General features: G+C 39.5%; 3 protein-coding genes across 4 annotated transcripts; 2 read left to right on the top strand and 1 right to left on the bottom strand.

Annotated features, from left to right (window-relative positions):
* The first annotated feature begins 419 nt into the window (after positions 1-419).
* Positions 420-2,811, top strand: cenpk (centromere protein K). The gene is made up of 10 exons (XM_028413134.1): positions 420-515; positions 763-855; positions 987-1,043; positions 1,363-1,426; positions 1,561-1,607; positions 1,706-1,788; positions 1,894-1,992; positions 2,100-2,223; positions 2,315-2,362; positions 2,502-2,811. The coding sequence occupies exons 1-10, from the start codon at positions 513-515 to the stop codon at positions 2,655-2,657; spliced, it is 774 nt and encodes a 257-aa protein (XP_028268935.1). The 5' UTR covers positions 420-512; the 3' UTR covers positions 2,658-2,811.
* A 727-nt stretch (positions 2,812-3,538) lies between these two features.
* Positions 3,539-4,860, bottom strand: anapc11 (APC11 anaphase promoting complex subunit 11 homolog (yeast)). 2 transcript variants are annotated; one of them, XM_028409658.1, is made up of 3 exons: positions 4,673-4,860; positions 4,434-4,543; positions 3,539-4,086 (listed from the first exon to the last, which is right to left on the bottom strand). In XM_028409658.1, the coding sequence occupies exons 2-3, from the start codon at positions 4,540-4,542 to the stop codon at positions 3,941-3,943; spliced, it is 255 nt and encodes an 84-aa protein (XP_028265459.1). In that variant the 5' UTR covers position 4,543; positions 4,673-4,860; the 3' UTR covers positions 3,539-3,940. The 2 variants fall into 2 exon arrangements, with proteins under 2 accessions (XP_028265459.1, XP_028265451.1); XM_028409650.1 differs by having other exon boundaries at positions 4,434-4,570; positions 4,673-4,856.
* A 568-nt stretch (positions 4,861-5,428) lies between these two features.
* Positions 5,429-12,420, top strand: smap1 (small ArfGAP 1). The gene is made up of 10 exons (XM_028403891.1): positions 5,429-5,695; positions 6,081-6,214; positions 6,951-7,036; positions 7,129-7,204; positions 7,292-7,354; positions 7,471-7,546; positions 9,386-9,513; positions 10,391-10,607; positions 10,960-11,297; positions 11,747-12,420. The coding sequence occupies exons 1-10, from the start codon at positions 5,578-5,580 to the stop codon at positions 11,879-11,881; spliced, it is 1,371 nt and encodes a 456-aa protein (XP_028259692.1). The 5' UTR covers positions 5,429-5,577; the 3' UTR covers positions 11,882-12,420.
* Positions 12,421-15,142: the final 2,722 nt, after the last annotated feature.

Genomic DNA, 15,142 nt, shown 5'->3' on the forward strand with positions numbered 1-15,142 from the left:
AGAGAAACAGCGCCACCTCCTGGTGGTTACAGGACAGTGAGCTGCAGTACAGTGAGCAGTTAATCAGCCATGGTGTGTGTTTGTGTGTGTTACTGATTTATAAACACATGATGACACCTGCACCTTTTTGGTAGCATTCCATCTACTTACACTGGCCTATATACTAGGCCTACTTACACCTGTTTAAGTTTAACTAATAAAAAAAATAAATAAATAAATTTTGTTGTCAGATAAATGCAGCTCGTAAAATACTAATAATAATAACATCTTAATTGTAGTTCGTTTGTTCATTCAAATGAAACTATATCGCTGATTATAATTTCTGGTGGGATTACAGAGTTTCAAATCTTTCTGCGCAAACCCCATTCGCTGTACCTGCGCAGTCATGCGCAGCATGTACGCTTCTCAACGCTCTCCGTGTCGCATGTGATACGTCATCAACGTTGGCGGTATTTTGAAAAGGAAGCGGAGTCTGTTGTTGTGGGAGGAAAAGGCTTATAAATTTGATAAATATGGTAAGTCTGCACATTATCCAAGAAATCCAGCTGATTTATGTTACTGTTTAACAGAACGTCATGGATGTTTTCACGTTTATCACACATAAAATCGATCCAGCTAACGTCAACAACATATTAGCTCAACTTTTCACTTAGCCATTGGCCGATAGCTAACCAGAGCTAACACATACACTATTACCGCGTTGTCTCAGCTGTATTTTGTTATTAAAATAAGACCATATCCAAATTGTTCAACTGTGTTCAGGCTGAGGTGACAGCAGCAGCAGGACAGCTGTCGGAGGCTGCTCGGGCTGAGCTGCTGGACCTCTGTGAGGATCAGTTCGCACAGCTGGAAAAGGTAAACACACGTAGTTACCTCATGATCCAGGATTATTCTCTCTGACTATCTGTGTGTCTTTTTAACCTTAACTCATCCTTAAATTTATTTAAAAAGATTCACATTGCAGACTGTATGTTTCTGTGTTGCAGCTTCAGAATGAGATTATACTGTGTGAATCAAACTTCTGCGAGAACCCGCAAGAACAGGTGAGATGTTTCACTCTTTATCTGCAATATAGACAAAATATGTAAGTGTTTTACTTTTAATGGATAATAACGTTTTTACTCACACTTATTTTAATAAGGGGGTCCAAAAGATAGACATGAAATGGTTAAAACTATAAGGATTTAGTCATTCTTTTCTCATTCATTCAGTACAGTACTACTAACTACTTTATCTAGTTGCATAATAAAAGCTTTATTAGTATTAAAAATATTTTTACTTACTTTACTTTACTGTGACATTTGTGTGTCTGAGTCTTAATCACAGCTTTATCTATGCATTGTGAATATTCCTCTCCAATAGTCAGTGAACAGACGGATTGCAACAGAAGCTGAACTGAAGCTGTGGCAGACAGTGGAGCCAACATGTAAGTAATGGGAAGCTTTACATACTTATGTTTAGTATTCAAAAATTGAAATGTTTACAATGAGGCAGTTTGGGGTTTTCACTTTTAACCAACACTTAATATTATCTATGGCATTATTTATTTTGCACCTCTAGTGCTGGCAGCAAATTCAGAAATTTTACTTCAAGCTGGAAAAGAGGAGGTATGTTTCTGTGTAAAATGCAACACTGAAGAATGTTTATTACTAAAATGTTTACTGTTCATGCTATTTAATTCATTTACCTTCTTTCTTTTTGATAGATGCTCAAGCTGTGTTCTGAACTGGAGATGGTTGTTTCTTGCTCTGAAGCCAAAAGAGACAAACTGAGAGAGACTATAGAACTGTATGTGACTTACAGTTACATGTGTGACTCAAAGTCTGGAGAAATTTCAGAGATTATCCATTTGTTTTGGTCTGTTTTGCTCTGAACATCATGTTTGTTTTTCAGTGAGCAAAAATGGCTGGCGGAGAAGAGACAGGTGCTAGAAGCAGCTGCTGTTCACACTGAACGACTTCAAGCGGAGAAGGAGAACTCGTCAGCACACAAGTGAGTGCAAAGTCAGAGTTCAGGTTTTTAGACAAACACAAAAAGCAGAATGTACATGAATGGAAGAGAAGAAATAATAAGTATGTTGATGTCTATGCATTCTGCAGTGTGCTGCCGGACACTAAGGCAAAAATCCAAAAGATGAAGGCCTATCAGGACAGGTTGATGGAGGCTCTGGGGGACATCCTGGAGAAGTACGCTCCTTTCCCGCAAAATTCATCCATAAACAAGGTGACAGAGGCGCTATGATCTGCTTTACATATAAAACCCATGCTGTTACTAGATGGTGCACCTAACAGCCTTTTCTTGTTTGTCTTTTCAGAACACTGAGATAGATGAAGACCTTATTTCACTCAGGGAAATTCTGGAGGTAGAGTCTCACACACTGATCCACTCAATGCTAAACATTCTTTAATCAAATATTTATAACTCTTATAAAACTGTCCATACGTGCACGTTCACTGCTTGGCTGTTTGGCTTCAGCATCCCTGTTTTCTCTATGTCTGCAGGTACTAATGAACAAGATCCTGAACACGCCACATGACCCCTATGTGACGATAGATAACACATTCTGGCCGCCCTACATAGAGTTGCTGCTGCGTCATGGGATTGCTGTGAGGCACCACGAGAATAACTTTAAGATCCGGTTAGAAAACTTTTTCTAGGGGGCCCAAAGTACTTATTTAACTGTAGTTCGTCTTCCAGATATTTTGTATGCTTGTACAAGCTGATATAAAAATATATAATTATATTTTTTAAGTTGTCCATAAGCTTCTTAAGTATTTCTTTTTTAGGTTAAGACATGTTTTTTATGAGAGTAACCATGTTTCTTATTTTTTACAATGCATTTTTTTCTGTATTTTGCATCCAAACTTATATTTATACATTTGACTCTACTCACATTGATGTTGACACCAAATGTGTCTGTAGTGAGTGTTATTTGGTCTCAAATCCAGTTTTTAATGTTTTGTTTTAAGTCTTATGATAAATTTTATAAAAACTTTAGATACTCCAATAATGTCCTGTAAATATGTAGGTATCTTTTGTATTGTATATAGTGTTTAATAAACTTACTCAAGCAGTCAGGCTCCTCTGAGTTTTTTTAAGGCACTAATGTGAAAATGTATCTTAAATTATAAACATTATTCCTCAACATCAATTGATGACTTAGTCAGTAAGGAGCTACATTTGTTGTTTGAAAGAAGAATTTTATCTCACCTATTTTTTTGATACATCTATGTAAGGATGCTGATGTTTACACCTATACAGTTATAATTACTACCATCCTCTGTATTTTTTTCCAAATATTTACCATTCTGTTCAATAGTAATAGTAATAGTAATGTTTTCTACACAACAAGCTTACATTATTTTACCTTACTTAACAATAAGGTCAACATGAGCCAAAATCAGAAGCACTTGGATAAACATTTTTATCCTTCTCCTGCTTTGTACACATTAAAAATTCTTTTTCTCAAATCTATAATTGTTTCCTTAAATTAGCCATGATGTCTTCACATGTTAACATAACTTGTTATGCTGTGTGTGTTCTGCAAGATACCAATCCTCACTTTTAAGTGCAAATAAAATGCTTAGAATGTCACTCAATTAAAGCATAGACATAGTACTGCACTATATGGATAGGTGTTTGGAAAAAAGTATTGAGAATAATTTAGGTTTTGTCATGGGAAATACTAATAGTAAAAAATGTTGTCTTCAAATTTCTTTGCTCTATTAAACCAAAAGTATGTGCAAGAATCAACCCAAACACCAACTTACTCACCAGAAAATGTCTTGCAGTGCATGTGATTTTTATTTAATCACATCACAGTATAATATATTCAAAAAGTGTCCATACAAAAACAGGGTTATTTACAACTTATATATATAAAAAAAATCAGACCTCAGAACAAGATTCTGCAAGGGAGTCTGTGTCTGCCTCCACAAGTTCACTCTTTGAATTTCCACTCCTGCCGGCACATGGGGCACTGCTGCTGCACTTGTTGTGAGTTCAGCCACTTCAAGATGCAGTGCATGTGGAAACAGTGGGAACACTGACCCCAGACCAATGGGCAGTCATCCCCAGGCACTTTACCTTCAAAAGAAAGTTCATAAAGTAAGGTATACTGATAGGCATGGAAGTGCTGATGGCTCGAATATCAAATATAAACTAAGATCCGAGAAATTCAGTTATTTCAAAGTTATCTCATCACTGGAGACCATACATGCAACTAATCAGGCATCATAGCAACCCTGAAACTGCATGACAAATGGCAGTTGATACGGCAGTATTAGTCAGATGTGACAAACTGGTGGCTAAAACGAGTTTTAATCAGTAGTTTGCTGATTTTCACCCATGTACCAATACAAACGGCACACTAAATAAAATTCCAAGCAAACACAGCTTTAGCAGCTTGTTTCGATTCGAGCGTGGCTACTCACAGTCAGGACAGCAGCCATTGAAAGGCATCCTGCAGATCCCACAGTTCTCGTCATTGGCCACCCACAGCCAGGAGGCCACTCCGTTCCACTGTTTTATCTTTACCTTCATCCTTGGAGTCCCACAGAGACAGAAAACTCTAAGCAACACACAACATACGAGGCAAAGCAGCTAAGGTTAGCATGTTGAGCTAATGTTGACAGTTCTGTAGCCCGATGTTCACTAATACTGGATTACTTACTGTGCACCGTACAGCGCTGCTTTAGATATCCACACGAATTAAGTTAGACTGTGTCTTTGCAACACAATAATCATTTTAGGGTTAGTTTAATACTTATAAACAACATCCGTTGTACTAGCAAACCCGGCAAAACGCTGCTTCTTCTTCTGCTGTTGATATTCCGGCAGGTACGTCGTTGCGAGACCGCTGAATTCTCGCGAGATTTGCAGGATTAGCTCACGTTTTGTACAAAAAAAGAGAGAAAACAAAGACCTTGGGTACTGTTGTTGTTGTCAATAAAACAAAAATAAACACATTAAATAACATGCAGATAAGTTATTACCAATAAATACTGGTCTGTCTGCTTACAGAAACATTTATAAGAAATAGAGAAGTCATCAGTTTGATAAACTTTACTCCATAGTAAGAACTCACTCATCTGCCTTAGTGGGACAAATCCGATGCTCATCTCAAAAAAGCTAAATTCTTAACCGTGCTTCAGCAAATTAAATTCAGATTGCAGATTCTCCAGCAATTCAGAGCAATCCTTCACATCAGCATTCAAAGCAATGCTTCATCTGCAGCAATCAAACTTTGGTTTGTGTCCCGTGATGCTAACTTCCGGGTTGGAAGTAACAGTAAATACGTCATCCTCGTGAATGGATTGTTTTTAATTAAATGTTTTTTGTATATATACACAATTCATGCGTCAGACTACGTCACAACACCCGACCAATCCGGAGCGGCCGCCGCGTCAGCTCTCGAATTCCTGTGGGCGGAGACGAGATTCCGGTTCCGGGTGTTTGCATATCCCACTCGGAGGCGTTATAGCTCTGATTATGGTATTTTATCAGAAACTTCTCTCGATTCACGACTGATTAAAGTAGAATTCTTTCAAATAAGGAAGTCCACTCAAAGCTCCAAACATGACGACCCGCTCGGAGAGGGAGAAGGCCCAGAAACTCAACGAGCAGCACCAGGCCATCCTGTCCAAAATGCTGAGAGAGGAAGACAACAAGTACTGCGCCGACTGCGAGGCGAAAGGTGCGACCGTCACACTCGATTTTTTTTTCTCGTTTTTACTCCCTAAAGTTCATTCTTTTTCTCAGAATCCAATAACAATATAACATCTGCGTTGTTTAGCCCAGCTAAGCTAACTCGCTACTGTATAACTGGCTCAGGCTAGTCAGCTGACATCTCTTCCCCTTAAGCTAAATAAGTGGCTAACCAGCAAGCTAACTTCTGTAAATCTACATAAGCTCCCCACAGAGCCGCTCTCTCAACGCCGCCCTCTGTTCAGCCGCACGGTGTTACCAACACATTTTGTTATGTCACAGATAAAGAGTTTTTCTTTTAAAGTTACAACATAGTCAAAACATACCTGTGTAATCCTCAAAACCTCTTTCCATCTTTAAATGGTCATCAACAGGTCCAAGATGGGCATCCTGGAATCTGGGAGTATTTATCTGCATTCGGTGTGCTGGCATACACAGGAACCTGGGAGTACACATATCCAGAGTGAAGTCAGTCAACCTGGACCAATGGACTTCAGAACAAATCCAGGTACTGAGCCTATGTTACAGTAGTTATTCAGTATGCTGCCTCATGTTATAATTCCTTTAGTATCTAAGGCTCCAATTACAGAAGGGCTAAGTTAACATAAATATAGTAAAAGGCTACGTGGAATGTCTCCACTTTTGTGCATACATGTTCTGTTAGCCCTCCATGTCATTATCTCACATATGTGAATATATGTAAAGATGAGTTATGTGTAATGCATCTCAGTAGCAATGATGACCTTATGAGTGAAAACAATGTGGTCAAATTGTGTGCAGCATCACATCACACAGACAACAGGTCTAACTTTAATTTACCAGAGTGGGTAAAGCTTCATTTTCCAAAGAGAATGAGGTTATGTAGGCATGCCACATTTTAAGATCACATCAACAACGGTTTGTCTTTAAATGTAACTTACAATACACTTACTAAAGGATGTTGTCATTTTAGTGAAGTATAATTAATCCTAAAGCAAACTATCTGGAGTTGTTCAGTAATGACAACCCACATCTTTCAAAGTCCGCGCCTATAGTTTGTAACACAGGCTCTTTAGATATCTTATGATATCATCAGTTGTTTTCACTTCCATGATAAGTACCACAGAAGACATGATACAGTTTTCATAGTCTGATTTCATAGGGAGGGTCGTACTTGTGATGAGCAAAGTACGGTAATCATCGTGTATGAAGTCAGTGGAGTGAGTGCCCCTGTAAATATTTTATGTCTTTCTTTTTTTTTTTAGAGTATACAGGACATGGGTAATACCAAGGCCAGGCAGCTTTATGAGGCCAACCTTCCAGACAGCTTCAGAAGACCTCAGACAGACCAGTATCCTTCTCTGTCAGCAGACTCACACACTTGTATAGTTATTTATTTTTTTGCATTTTATTGCCCGTTTTTCCTCTTAACTCTGATCTCAGAGCGGTGGAATTCTTCATCAGGGATAAATATGAGAAGAAGAAATACTACAGCAAGAATGTGACCAATGGGAGCAGTGTATGTATTGACCAAAACACTGTTTTGGGGGATTTAGCTGTTCATTACATTTGTACTTATTGTTTTTGTTTGGCCTTTTTTTCCCAGCCAAAGGATAGTAAGAAAGAGAGGGAGCCAGACAGAGGGAGCAAGGTGTCATCTTACACCAAGGTAGGTCTCACTCACATTCATCTGCTAATAAGGTTGTACACATAGACTGTTCTCCTTAGGGCTGTTTGTGGTCCATGCTGCTTTTTATTAAAATTTTAAAACTTATATTTCTCTAGAGTGAAGAGTCGAGGCCAGTTCCAAAAATTAGCCCTGCTAAGACATCAGAACCTCCTGTGAACCTACTAGGCCTTGGTGAGTATGGTGTGCTAACACATACAGGCTTACTTAAACCTTCAGAGTCTTATGTTTAATCAATAATGTTTTATCATAAACACTGTATTCCTAATTACTTGTATCAACACTGGTGGCATTTAGTTAATGTATGTTTCACTGTCTTTATGTGTGGCTTTTCCATCTGGGTGTGTCCAGCATGATTTCTGAGATTGTTTACTGTGCCCTCACAATAGATTTGCATAAGGCTGACTGCCTCCACCCTTAACTGAGTTATTTTGTCACTTGTATTGAGAGAAAGTGTCATCTTTTAAAGGCTTGTTGAGATCTGCTGTTTGCAAAGTATGTGCTGCCAGTCTGCTTGTATTGCTTGCATGCAGTGTATTTTATTTCCCCATATATAGTGGCATTAGTTTGTATAGGTGCAGTGCAAATACTGGTAAATCCTTGAATTTTTTTTTATTTGTTATGCTTCTTAAGAAACACTGAATAAACAATAAGCAAATGCAAATGAATAAGGACGTAGAATTTGCGGCTGAGATGTTGACCCAGGTGTTATGTCTACATCGCAGCCAAATGCTTGAGTTGAACTGTAACTTTTGCAGAGAAAATTTAGCTGGCAGTGAATGCAGAGTGTTCCCTCAGAGGCAGAAAGACAAAAGCCAGATGTTGATAAGCTTAGACCCTCTAACATCTGGCTTTTGTCTGCAGTGGGAAAAGGGTAATATTGATATTTTCTGGCTGCTCTAATTAGCAGTGATGTAAACATGACAACTGGGTGAACACACCGGCCCACTGTAACATCCTCCTTACTACCTTGTGCTGTTTACCAACACTGGTTATTGTACTGTAACCCCAGATACTATGGGTATAAGCACATCTGTTGCATGTGACACTACAAAAAAAACTTGCAGACTCGTCTGCTTGCAATTAGAAACTAGTCTATTCCTTTGTCTAGATGTCTGTATCAGCAGACTTGATATCCTTCCTACTTCACATTAAACACCACTGCTGGGTAACAAGAGGAAGTGCAACAGCTGCTGCTGCCTCAGTTTAACTTCCTGCTTTGTTTTAATGCTCAATGGTGTATGTCTAGATTTAGACATTTTTGATGGATCACTGTTAACAATTACAAAAGAGGACAAACAAAGTGGTATGCTGTGAACTGATTGGAAAAGAGAAACTGAAAGACAAATGAATGCAGCTGCTCATAGCACTGCACTACTACACAAAAATGTGCTGTAGATGGTGTGTAGACAAGAAATTCTGTTGTAGTACATCTATTCTGTTGAATGCATGAAAGTTATTTTAGCTGCTCCTTGTGCTCAAATGGCAGCATTGAACTTGTTTGTTTGTTTCATGTTTGTTTTCTTTAGTGAGCTGAGGTTGTGACACTGGTGATTCAAAGGAATAAATTGCGTTCCCATTTTATTACAGCCGTTTCATTTACACTTACCCAAAAGAGGGTCATATATTTATGTTAATGATTGGCTTGCAGGAGGGGTGTTGCATTATTTGGATGGTAAATTTACTGTTATTTTTGTATTGTGGCCAAATAACTGAATAGAGTAAGCTGATTAATTTTTTATTGTGCTAACTGTTCTCTCTGTGTAGGCTGTTATGCAGCAGCGGGAGTGCCATGCATTTAAATAGATAACTTTTTATAGCAAGTAGATATTGTATTGGGGTTTATTTATTACTTTGTATTAAGTCTTAATGAATGCAGTGGTATATCACTGGGAAATCATCATGCTGAGTTCTGTTAAAAAGGTGTCAGTGTTGTTTTGTTTTGTTTTGTTGTCTGGGGGCATATGCTTATATTCCACCTGTAAAACCAGTTTTTCAACTGTTCTGTCTCAGATGCACCAGCAGCTGCATCCACTAACAATGGTAGCACAAGTACAAACCAGAATAATGACCTGGATATCTTCGGCCCCATGGTATCCAACCCCCTCCCGGCGTCCTCCTCCGCAGCTCAGTTTTCTCAGGTAAAGTCACGCTAGAATTCCCTATCTCAGATTTAATTCTCAATTCAGAGTATTGCTCAGAGGGGCTCGGCATTTACGGGTGCCTGGTTGTAAAACTGAAATTAAGTGTGCCGTAAAATATAAAAAGGCAAATGATAACCATCAGCATCAATGGCCCACAAGACGGCAACACCGATACAGAGAGACAGTTAAGAGAAGCAGAAAAGCACTTCAGTAAATGAAGGCAGCAAATCAGGCACACTTGACTAAACATTCAAATACATAGGACTTTAAGCCATGGTTATTTTCATGATCTATAATTTTGATTAATAACACATCTAAATATTGTGATAATCATCAACATTTTATAAATTAGACTATAACAGTGTTTGCTTCTTCTATATACAAACATGTTAATATACATACATATACATTATACTTAATGATGTTAGAGCAGATGCTATTAACACCTACTTCCTACTTCACAGAGCCCATGCATTTCCCCTCTACATTTGTCTTTATGAAGACCCATTGTACAGATCTGTGTGGCTACAGTCCTTATCACATAGGCTTACAAGTTTACTCTTTGACATCTATTTTACCTGGCCCTTGGTGCCATTAGGCATGCAAAATTATGGCACTGCTCCTGCACAACATGAACCCCTCTCCTGGATGGCAGTGCTATGTCTAACCCATTAACTTCTATGTGTGCCAAGCAGGGGTTTTCCTGCTGTTTAGCTAATGCCAAAGGAAATGATAAAACCTAAAATTAAAAATATAATTTAAATGTCAAAGTGGTATGCAAGTGCAGACCATTTAAATCTGCAATAACACCGAGTACTGCATTCCCTCTTTCATCAGTATCTTCTAAACTTCAGAATCTCTTTCCTCCCACCAGGTGAGCTCCAGTAACTCGGCCAACACTCCTACACAAGCTCCAACAGCAGGAGTGGCAGGAGGCGGAGCCAGCTCAGGGTCAGGACAGGGTGACCTCGACCTGTTCAGTGACAGCAGTAGTACCACTAAAACTGACGACGTGGCCAAGAAGCCCCTCTCAAAAGACTCAATCCTCTCCTTGTATGGAACCAACAGCATGGCCCAGCAGGCCCCTACAGGTGAAGACCCAATGCTTGGATGTACATATACTGTAGATAGACACTAAAACAACACCAGGGTCAGAATCTGTGTTAAAATATAGGGGGACATAAGGGAAAAAGTTCTTACATCTGGGCTTATCAAAAGCCTGAACTGCTGTAGCTAACAAAAATTCCTTTACTCATCAACATAATGCTGACATGTTAATGTGATTACATCATTACATCTGAATCCACAGAGCAAGTAGAGACCTGCTTGGATTTCACAACTCAAACAAAGCTTCCTAACTTCTTGTCCTCAGTAACAGACCCACACATACAACTTTGAAATCCTCACATATTAACCCTGCCGTACATTCCATTTCCTCCACAGCTGGAATGTTCATGGGCCCCTCTCAGATGCAGTTTCCTGTTCAGGCCACTGCTGGTTACCAGGCGTTTCCTGGCATGGGCACGGGCATGCCACCGACCACCGTCATGGGTGCCATGATGGCTCAGAGCGGGGCAGCCATGATGGGGCCCAGTCCGGGTATGATGGTTGGGATGACAATGCCAAACGGCTTCATGGGGAACGCGCCTGCCACCGGTATGATGGGCATGGCCCCCAGGATGATGGGACCACAGGGCGGTGCGATGCCTGCAGGCATGATGCCAGCTCAGGGCATGTACACCATTCAACCTGGACAGCAGGCTCAGTGGAACATGGGTCAGGTACGCTGACAACAGATATATTCAACGGTTAATTTAGGTTGTGTTCAATTGTGTGACACTTCTGACAAGTGATATTTTTTTCCACACATGGCCACGCCCAGCTGTTGTGATGCATTGCACAATGGTGCAGTTTAAAGTCCTCTGCGGACTGAGCATCCAGCATCCACTAGATGGCAGCATAAGCATGATTCCTGACTATTCCTACATCCTTCAATACATCCTAGAATATTAGTTTAAATGAATATTTGACCAAAAAAACACAACACTGGGCTTGTTACTATTTCAGCACATTGCTTCTATTTTTGTATTACAAAAATCTCATGAGTAAAAAAAAAACACTAAAGTATCTGTATTTTTTAATAGGTCAACATTTTCAGCAGTGTTTACGTGTTGATTACTGAAGCTTTCTTTAATGTTAACGCTCACACTGACCTCTGTAACATCCCCAGGTGAACCAGCAGATGTCAGGATTGACTCTGAATGGTGCAGGTGCCCAGATGGCCTTTGGTCAGCCACCATCAGCTATGGGTGGTTGGGCCGCCACTGGATCTGGCCAGACTCTGAGCACACAGCTATGGAAGTGAGCCTTTGAGCAGGTCGATGGTCAGGCAGTGTAGCAGTCAAGGTTGCAGAAAGTGCAAAGTATATCTTGTACTTCTTTGCTTCTCACTATGAACTGATGCCCCTTCCCATCACGGACCAGCCTTCAGAACATGAAAACTATCGCTCTTTTTTTTTTTTTTCTCCTTCTTCCTTTCTGTCTCTCTCTCTCTCTCTCTCTCTCTCTACTGTGTGAGTGAATTGGGAGTTATACAGGAGTACAGCCTGGCAGTTTCTGCCTGTCGTATGGTTTTTGATCATAACTTTTATTTTCCTTTTTTGGAAAAAACAAATTACAAGGAAATAACAGTCCCAACAAAAATGATATCGACATATCAGAAAAGCTGCAGGACCAGTTACACAAGCTTTTATTGTATCACTGTATCATTATAAGATTATAGAACATTTAAATGAATAGTATTTAAAGGGAGAGGTCAGTACTGCTCCCGAATGTACAGCGCTGTATAACCTTCTTTTAAAGTACTTGTGGTTCCCCTATAAAAATTAAAGTGATAAGAAATCATTTGCTTTGATGCGTCTTCTGTTTTATATTTGAATTTAAACATGTGTTTGTAGTAAAATAATAATACTGTAGGAACTAAAAAATGTAATTGTGGCTTCAGAGTTACACGGTTAGGTTTGTAGTTTTACATCAAACTATGACAATTCTTGTTTTTGGTGTATTTTTTTTTAACTCATGCTAACTCTTCTAAAGGTGCTGCTGTGGTTTAATGATCTAATCTTGACAGCAAATCTCGGCTGTGACACCGTGCAGTTGGTGTGTTGGCTCAATCCAGAGAAGGAAGATCAGATAACTGATAAACTGGGCCTTATTCTGTCTAAACCCTTGCATGGAAGCAAACAAAACAACAAGCATGACACACAAACTTTTATCTCCACCTGATATCTAATCAGGTTTCACCTGAAGCCGTGAGCAAGAACAGTGAATTGTGACATATTTTGGGCATTATCGATCTTGATAACAGTTCTATATTGTGTTTTAGTCACTCGTCAAAAACTTTACTTTATGAAGGCTATAAAGTCGAGTATACAACAACGATGAAAAGCTTGAATGAAAATGCACATACAATCCTGCCCACTAGATGACAGTGTTGTCATGTTTAAAAACATAAATGGAACAGAAATGCTTGGTGACAAAACTGAATTAAAGACCCAACACTGTATCATAGTCAGTACAGATGGTCACTGTGGGCAGTGAGCCCATAGGTCTGCAAACCAAAGGTCTTTTTCTGTGTGAGTCACTCCTGTCTGTTTGCAGAACAGAGTGGAAAAAATAAATATAACTATGCTTGTTCTAAGCTTGATTAAATCCTCCCCTCTAGTCTGTATCTGACTAGTTTAAACCTACATTTAAAGCCATCGATGCTGGTCTCTCTGCCTAAGGCTTTCCAGGAAACAGACCTCCAATGTAATTTATTGCAGCTAAAGATCTCATTTATCTTTGACTATGATGGTCCTGACTGCACTGTGCTTAAAAGTATCATCCTAAACTTGTGACCCGAGTTTCTGTTGACAGTCTCTATTCATGTGATAAATGTTTCTTTTGGCACACACTGGCCTGGTGAAACTATTTCAGACATGATGAATGTTTGCATCAAAAGATGCAACATCTGCCTTTCTGTGGGTCTGAATCAGATTCAAATATGTTAGAGTGTGTGTCTTAAAACATGTCTGCTGGGGGCAGCAGAGCTTATAGGAGTTTCTCTATGATTTCACTAGGTGCTGAGTTTCTACCACTGCTTATCCTGAACATAAACTTTATTATAATGTATGCTTTTTTATGTAGCTGGTGCAGTGAATGCCCTTTTATTGAAGTTTAGTATACAGCAGAGGCACATTCACTAGCGGAATTTGGAAAATCATAGTCATCCTACGTGTTTACAGTCAGTAGCATTTTTTGCAGGGAAAATGTGCCTCACTCTGCCTCCGAGCAGTGTTAATCAGTAGCTGTTCTCTTACTTCCAACAAAGACGTGTAGCTTTTTGCTTCTCTATCCACTGCATGCTGGGATGGGCTCCAGTGCACCTCCACCCAGCCCATGGGAAGCTCTAAAAATGAATATGGTCAATGCAGAAAAATGCCACAGGATCAGACCTATTCTTTGCATAAGCTTACTTTAATAACAGCATGTATAGGATGCTACAGGGGCTGTTGTGACTTGTATTGTATATATAAAAGGTAGCCTTGCCCACATACATTCATCCTGGACTACAAGCTCTTGGAATTTCAGGCAGGGTGTGGTTCTCAAAACATGCCCTACCTGTTAAACCTCCTCCTCTCTGCATAGCCAGAACCTTTCTTATCTACTCTGCACCAAGGGATGTACGAATGGGTGAAAAATCACATCTATCTCATGCTTGGCAGCTCCTAAAACTCCCTGAAATGTTCCACTCTCTGCCTCTCAACACAAACCCAGTTTGAAAGCTTTCACGGTAAGGTCTGACACCATACAGCGTCTGAAGCCTTTAGCAAAGAGGCTCGGCATTCCTCTCAGGCTGTGTGTCAAACCTAACACTGCTTCAGAATAGAATGAAGAATGTCCCTACTTTCTCCAGGCCCTCAATGGACTTTCTGACCCTGAGACATCAACATTCCTGCTGATATGGACATCAACCTCCACTTTTGCTGCTGCAAACATGACTAATACTTAACCAAACATTTCACTGATATGAAATCTTAATGTGATTTGGCTGAACTTTACACTGAAATACACCAGCCTACTCAGTAAATTCAACAACTTGATTTAAATTTAAAAACTTGTGTTAAAATAATCTTTTTCTGTTTCTGTTGACACAAATCATGTCACATTTGGGGCTGAAAAAAAAAAAATCACCCATCTGCCTCAGCTCCACCTGCGGTCCCCCTCTTTGTCCATACTTGTCCGTCCGAGTTTTGGCACTGCCAACATGGCGATGGTCCCAGGGCTTTCCACCGAGCCTCAAAACAAATTTGTGTTATTGATTACCATGTGTGTAATTTGTTACTATCATTAAGAGGTTACCAAAAAAGTAACACTGTAAAAAGTACACAGCATAAGACACATCTGCAAAAAAATGTGATTATAGGATTATAGGCATGCATATGATACTCACATTTCACAATGAAAAAATCTGAAAAGCTGCTAAGGCCCACACAACTCTGAATAATACAAGTGACCACCAACATTTTCCCAACCATTGTGTTTCCTGTACTGAAAATAAAATATAAATATATATATACAGCGC

This window comes from Parambassis ranga, chromosome 1 (assembly GCF_900634625.1).
Source record: "Parambassis ranga chromosome 1, fParRan2.1, whole genome shotgun sequence".
NCBI lineage: Eukaryota > Metazoa > Chordata > Actinopteri > Ambassidae > Parambassis > Parambassis ranga.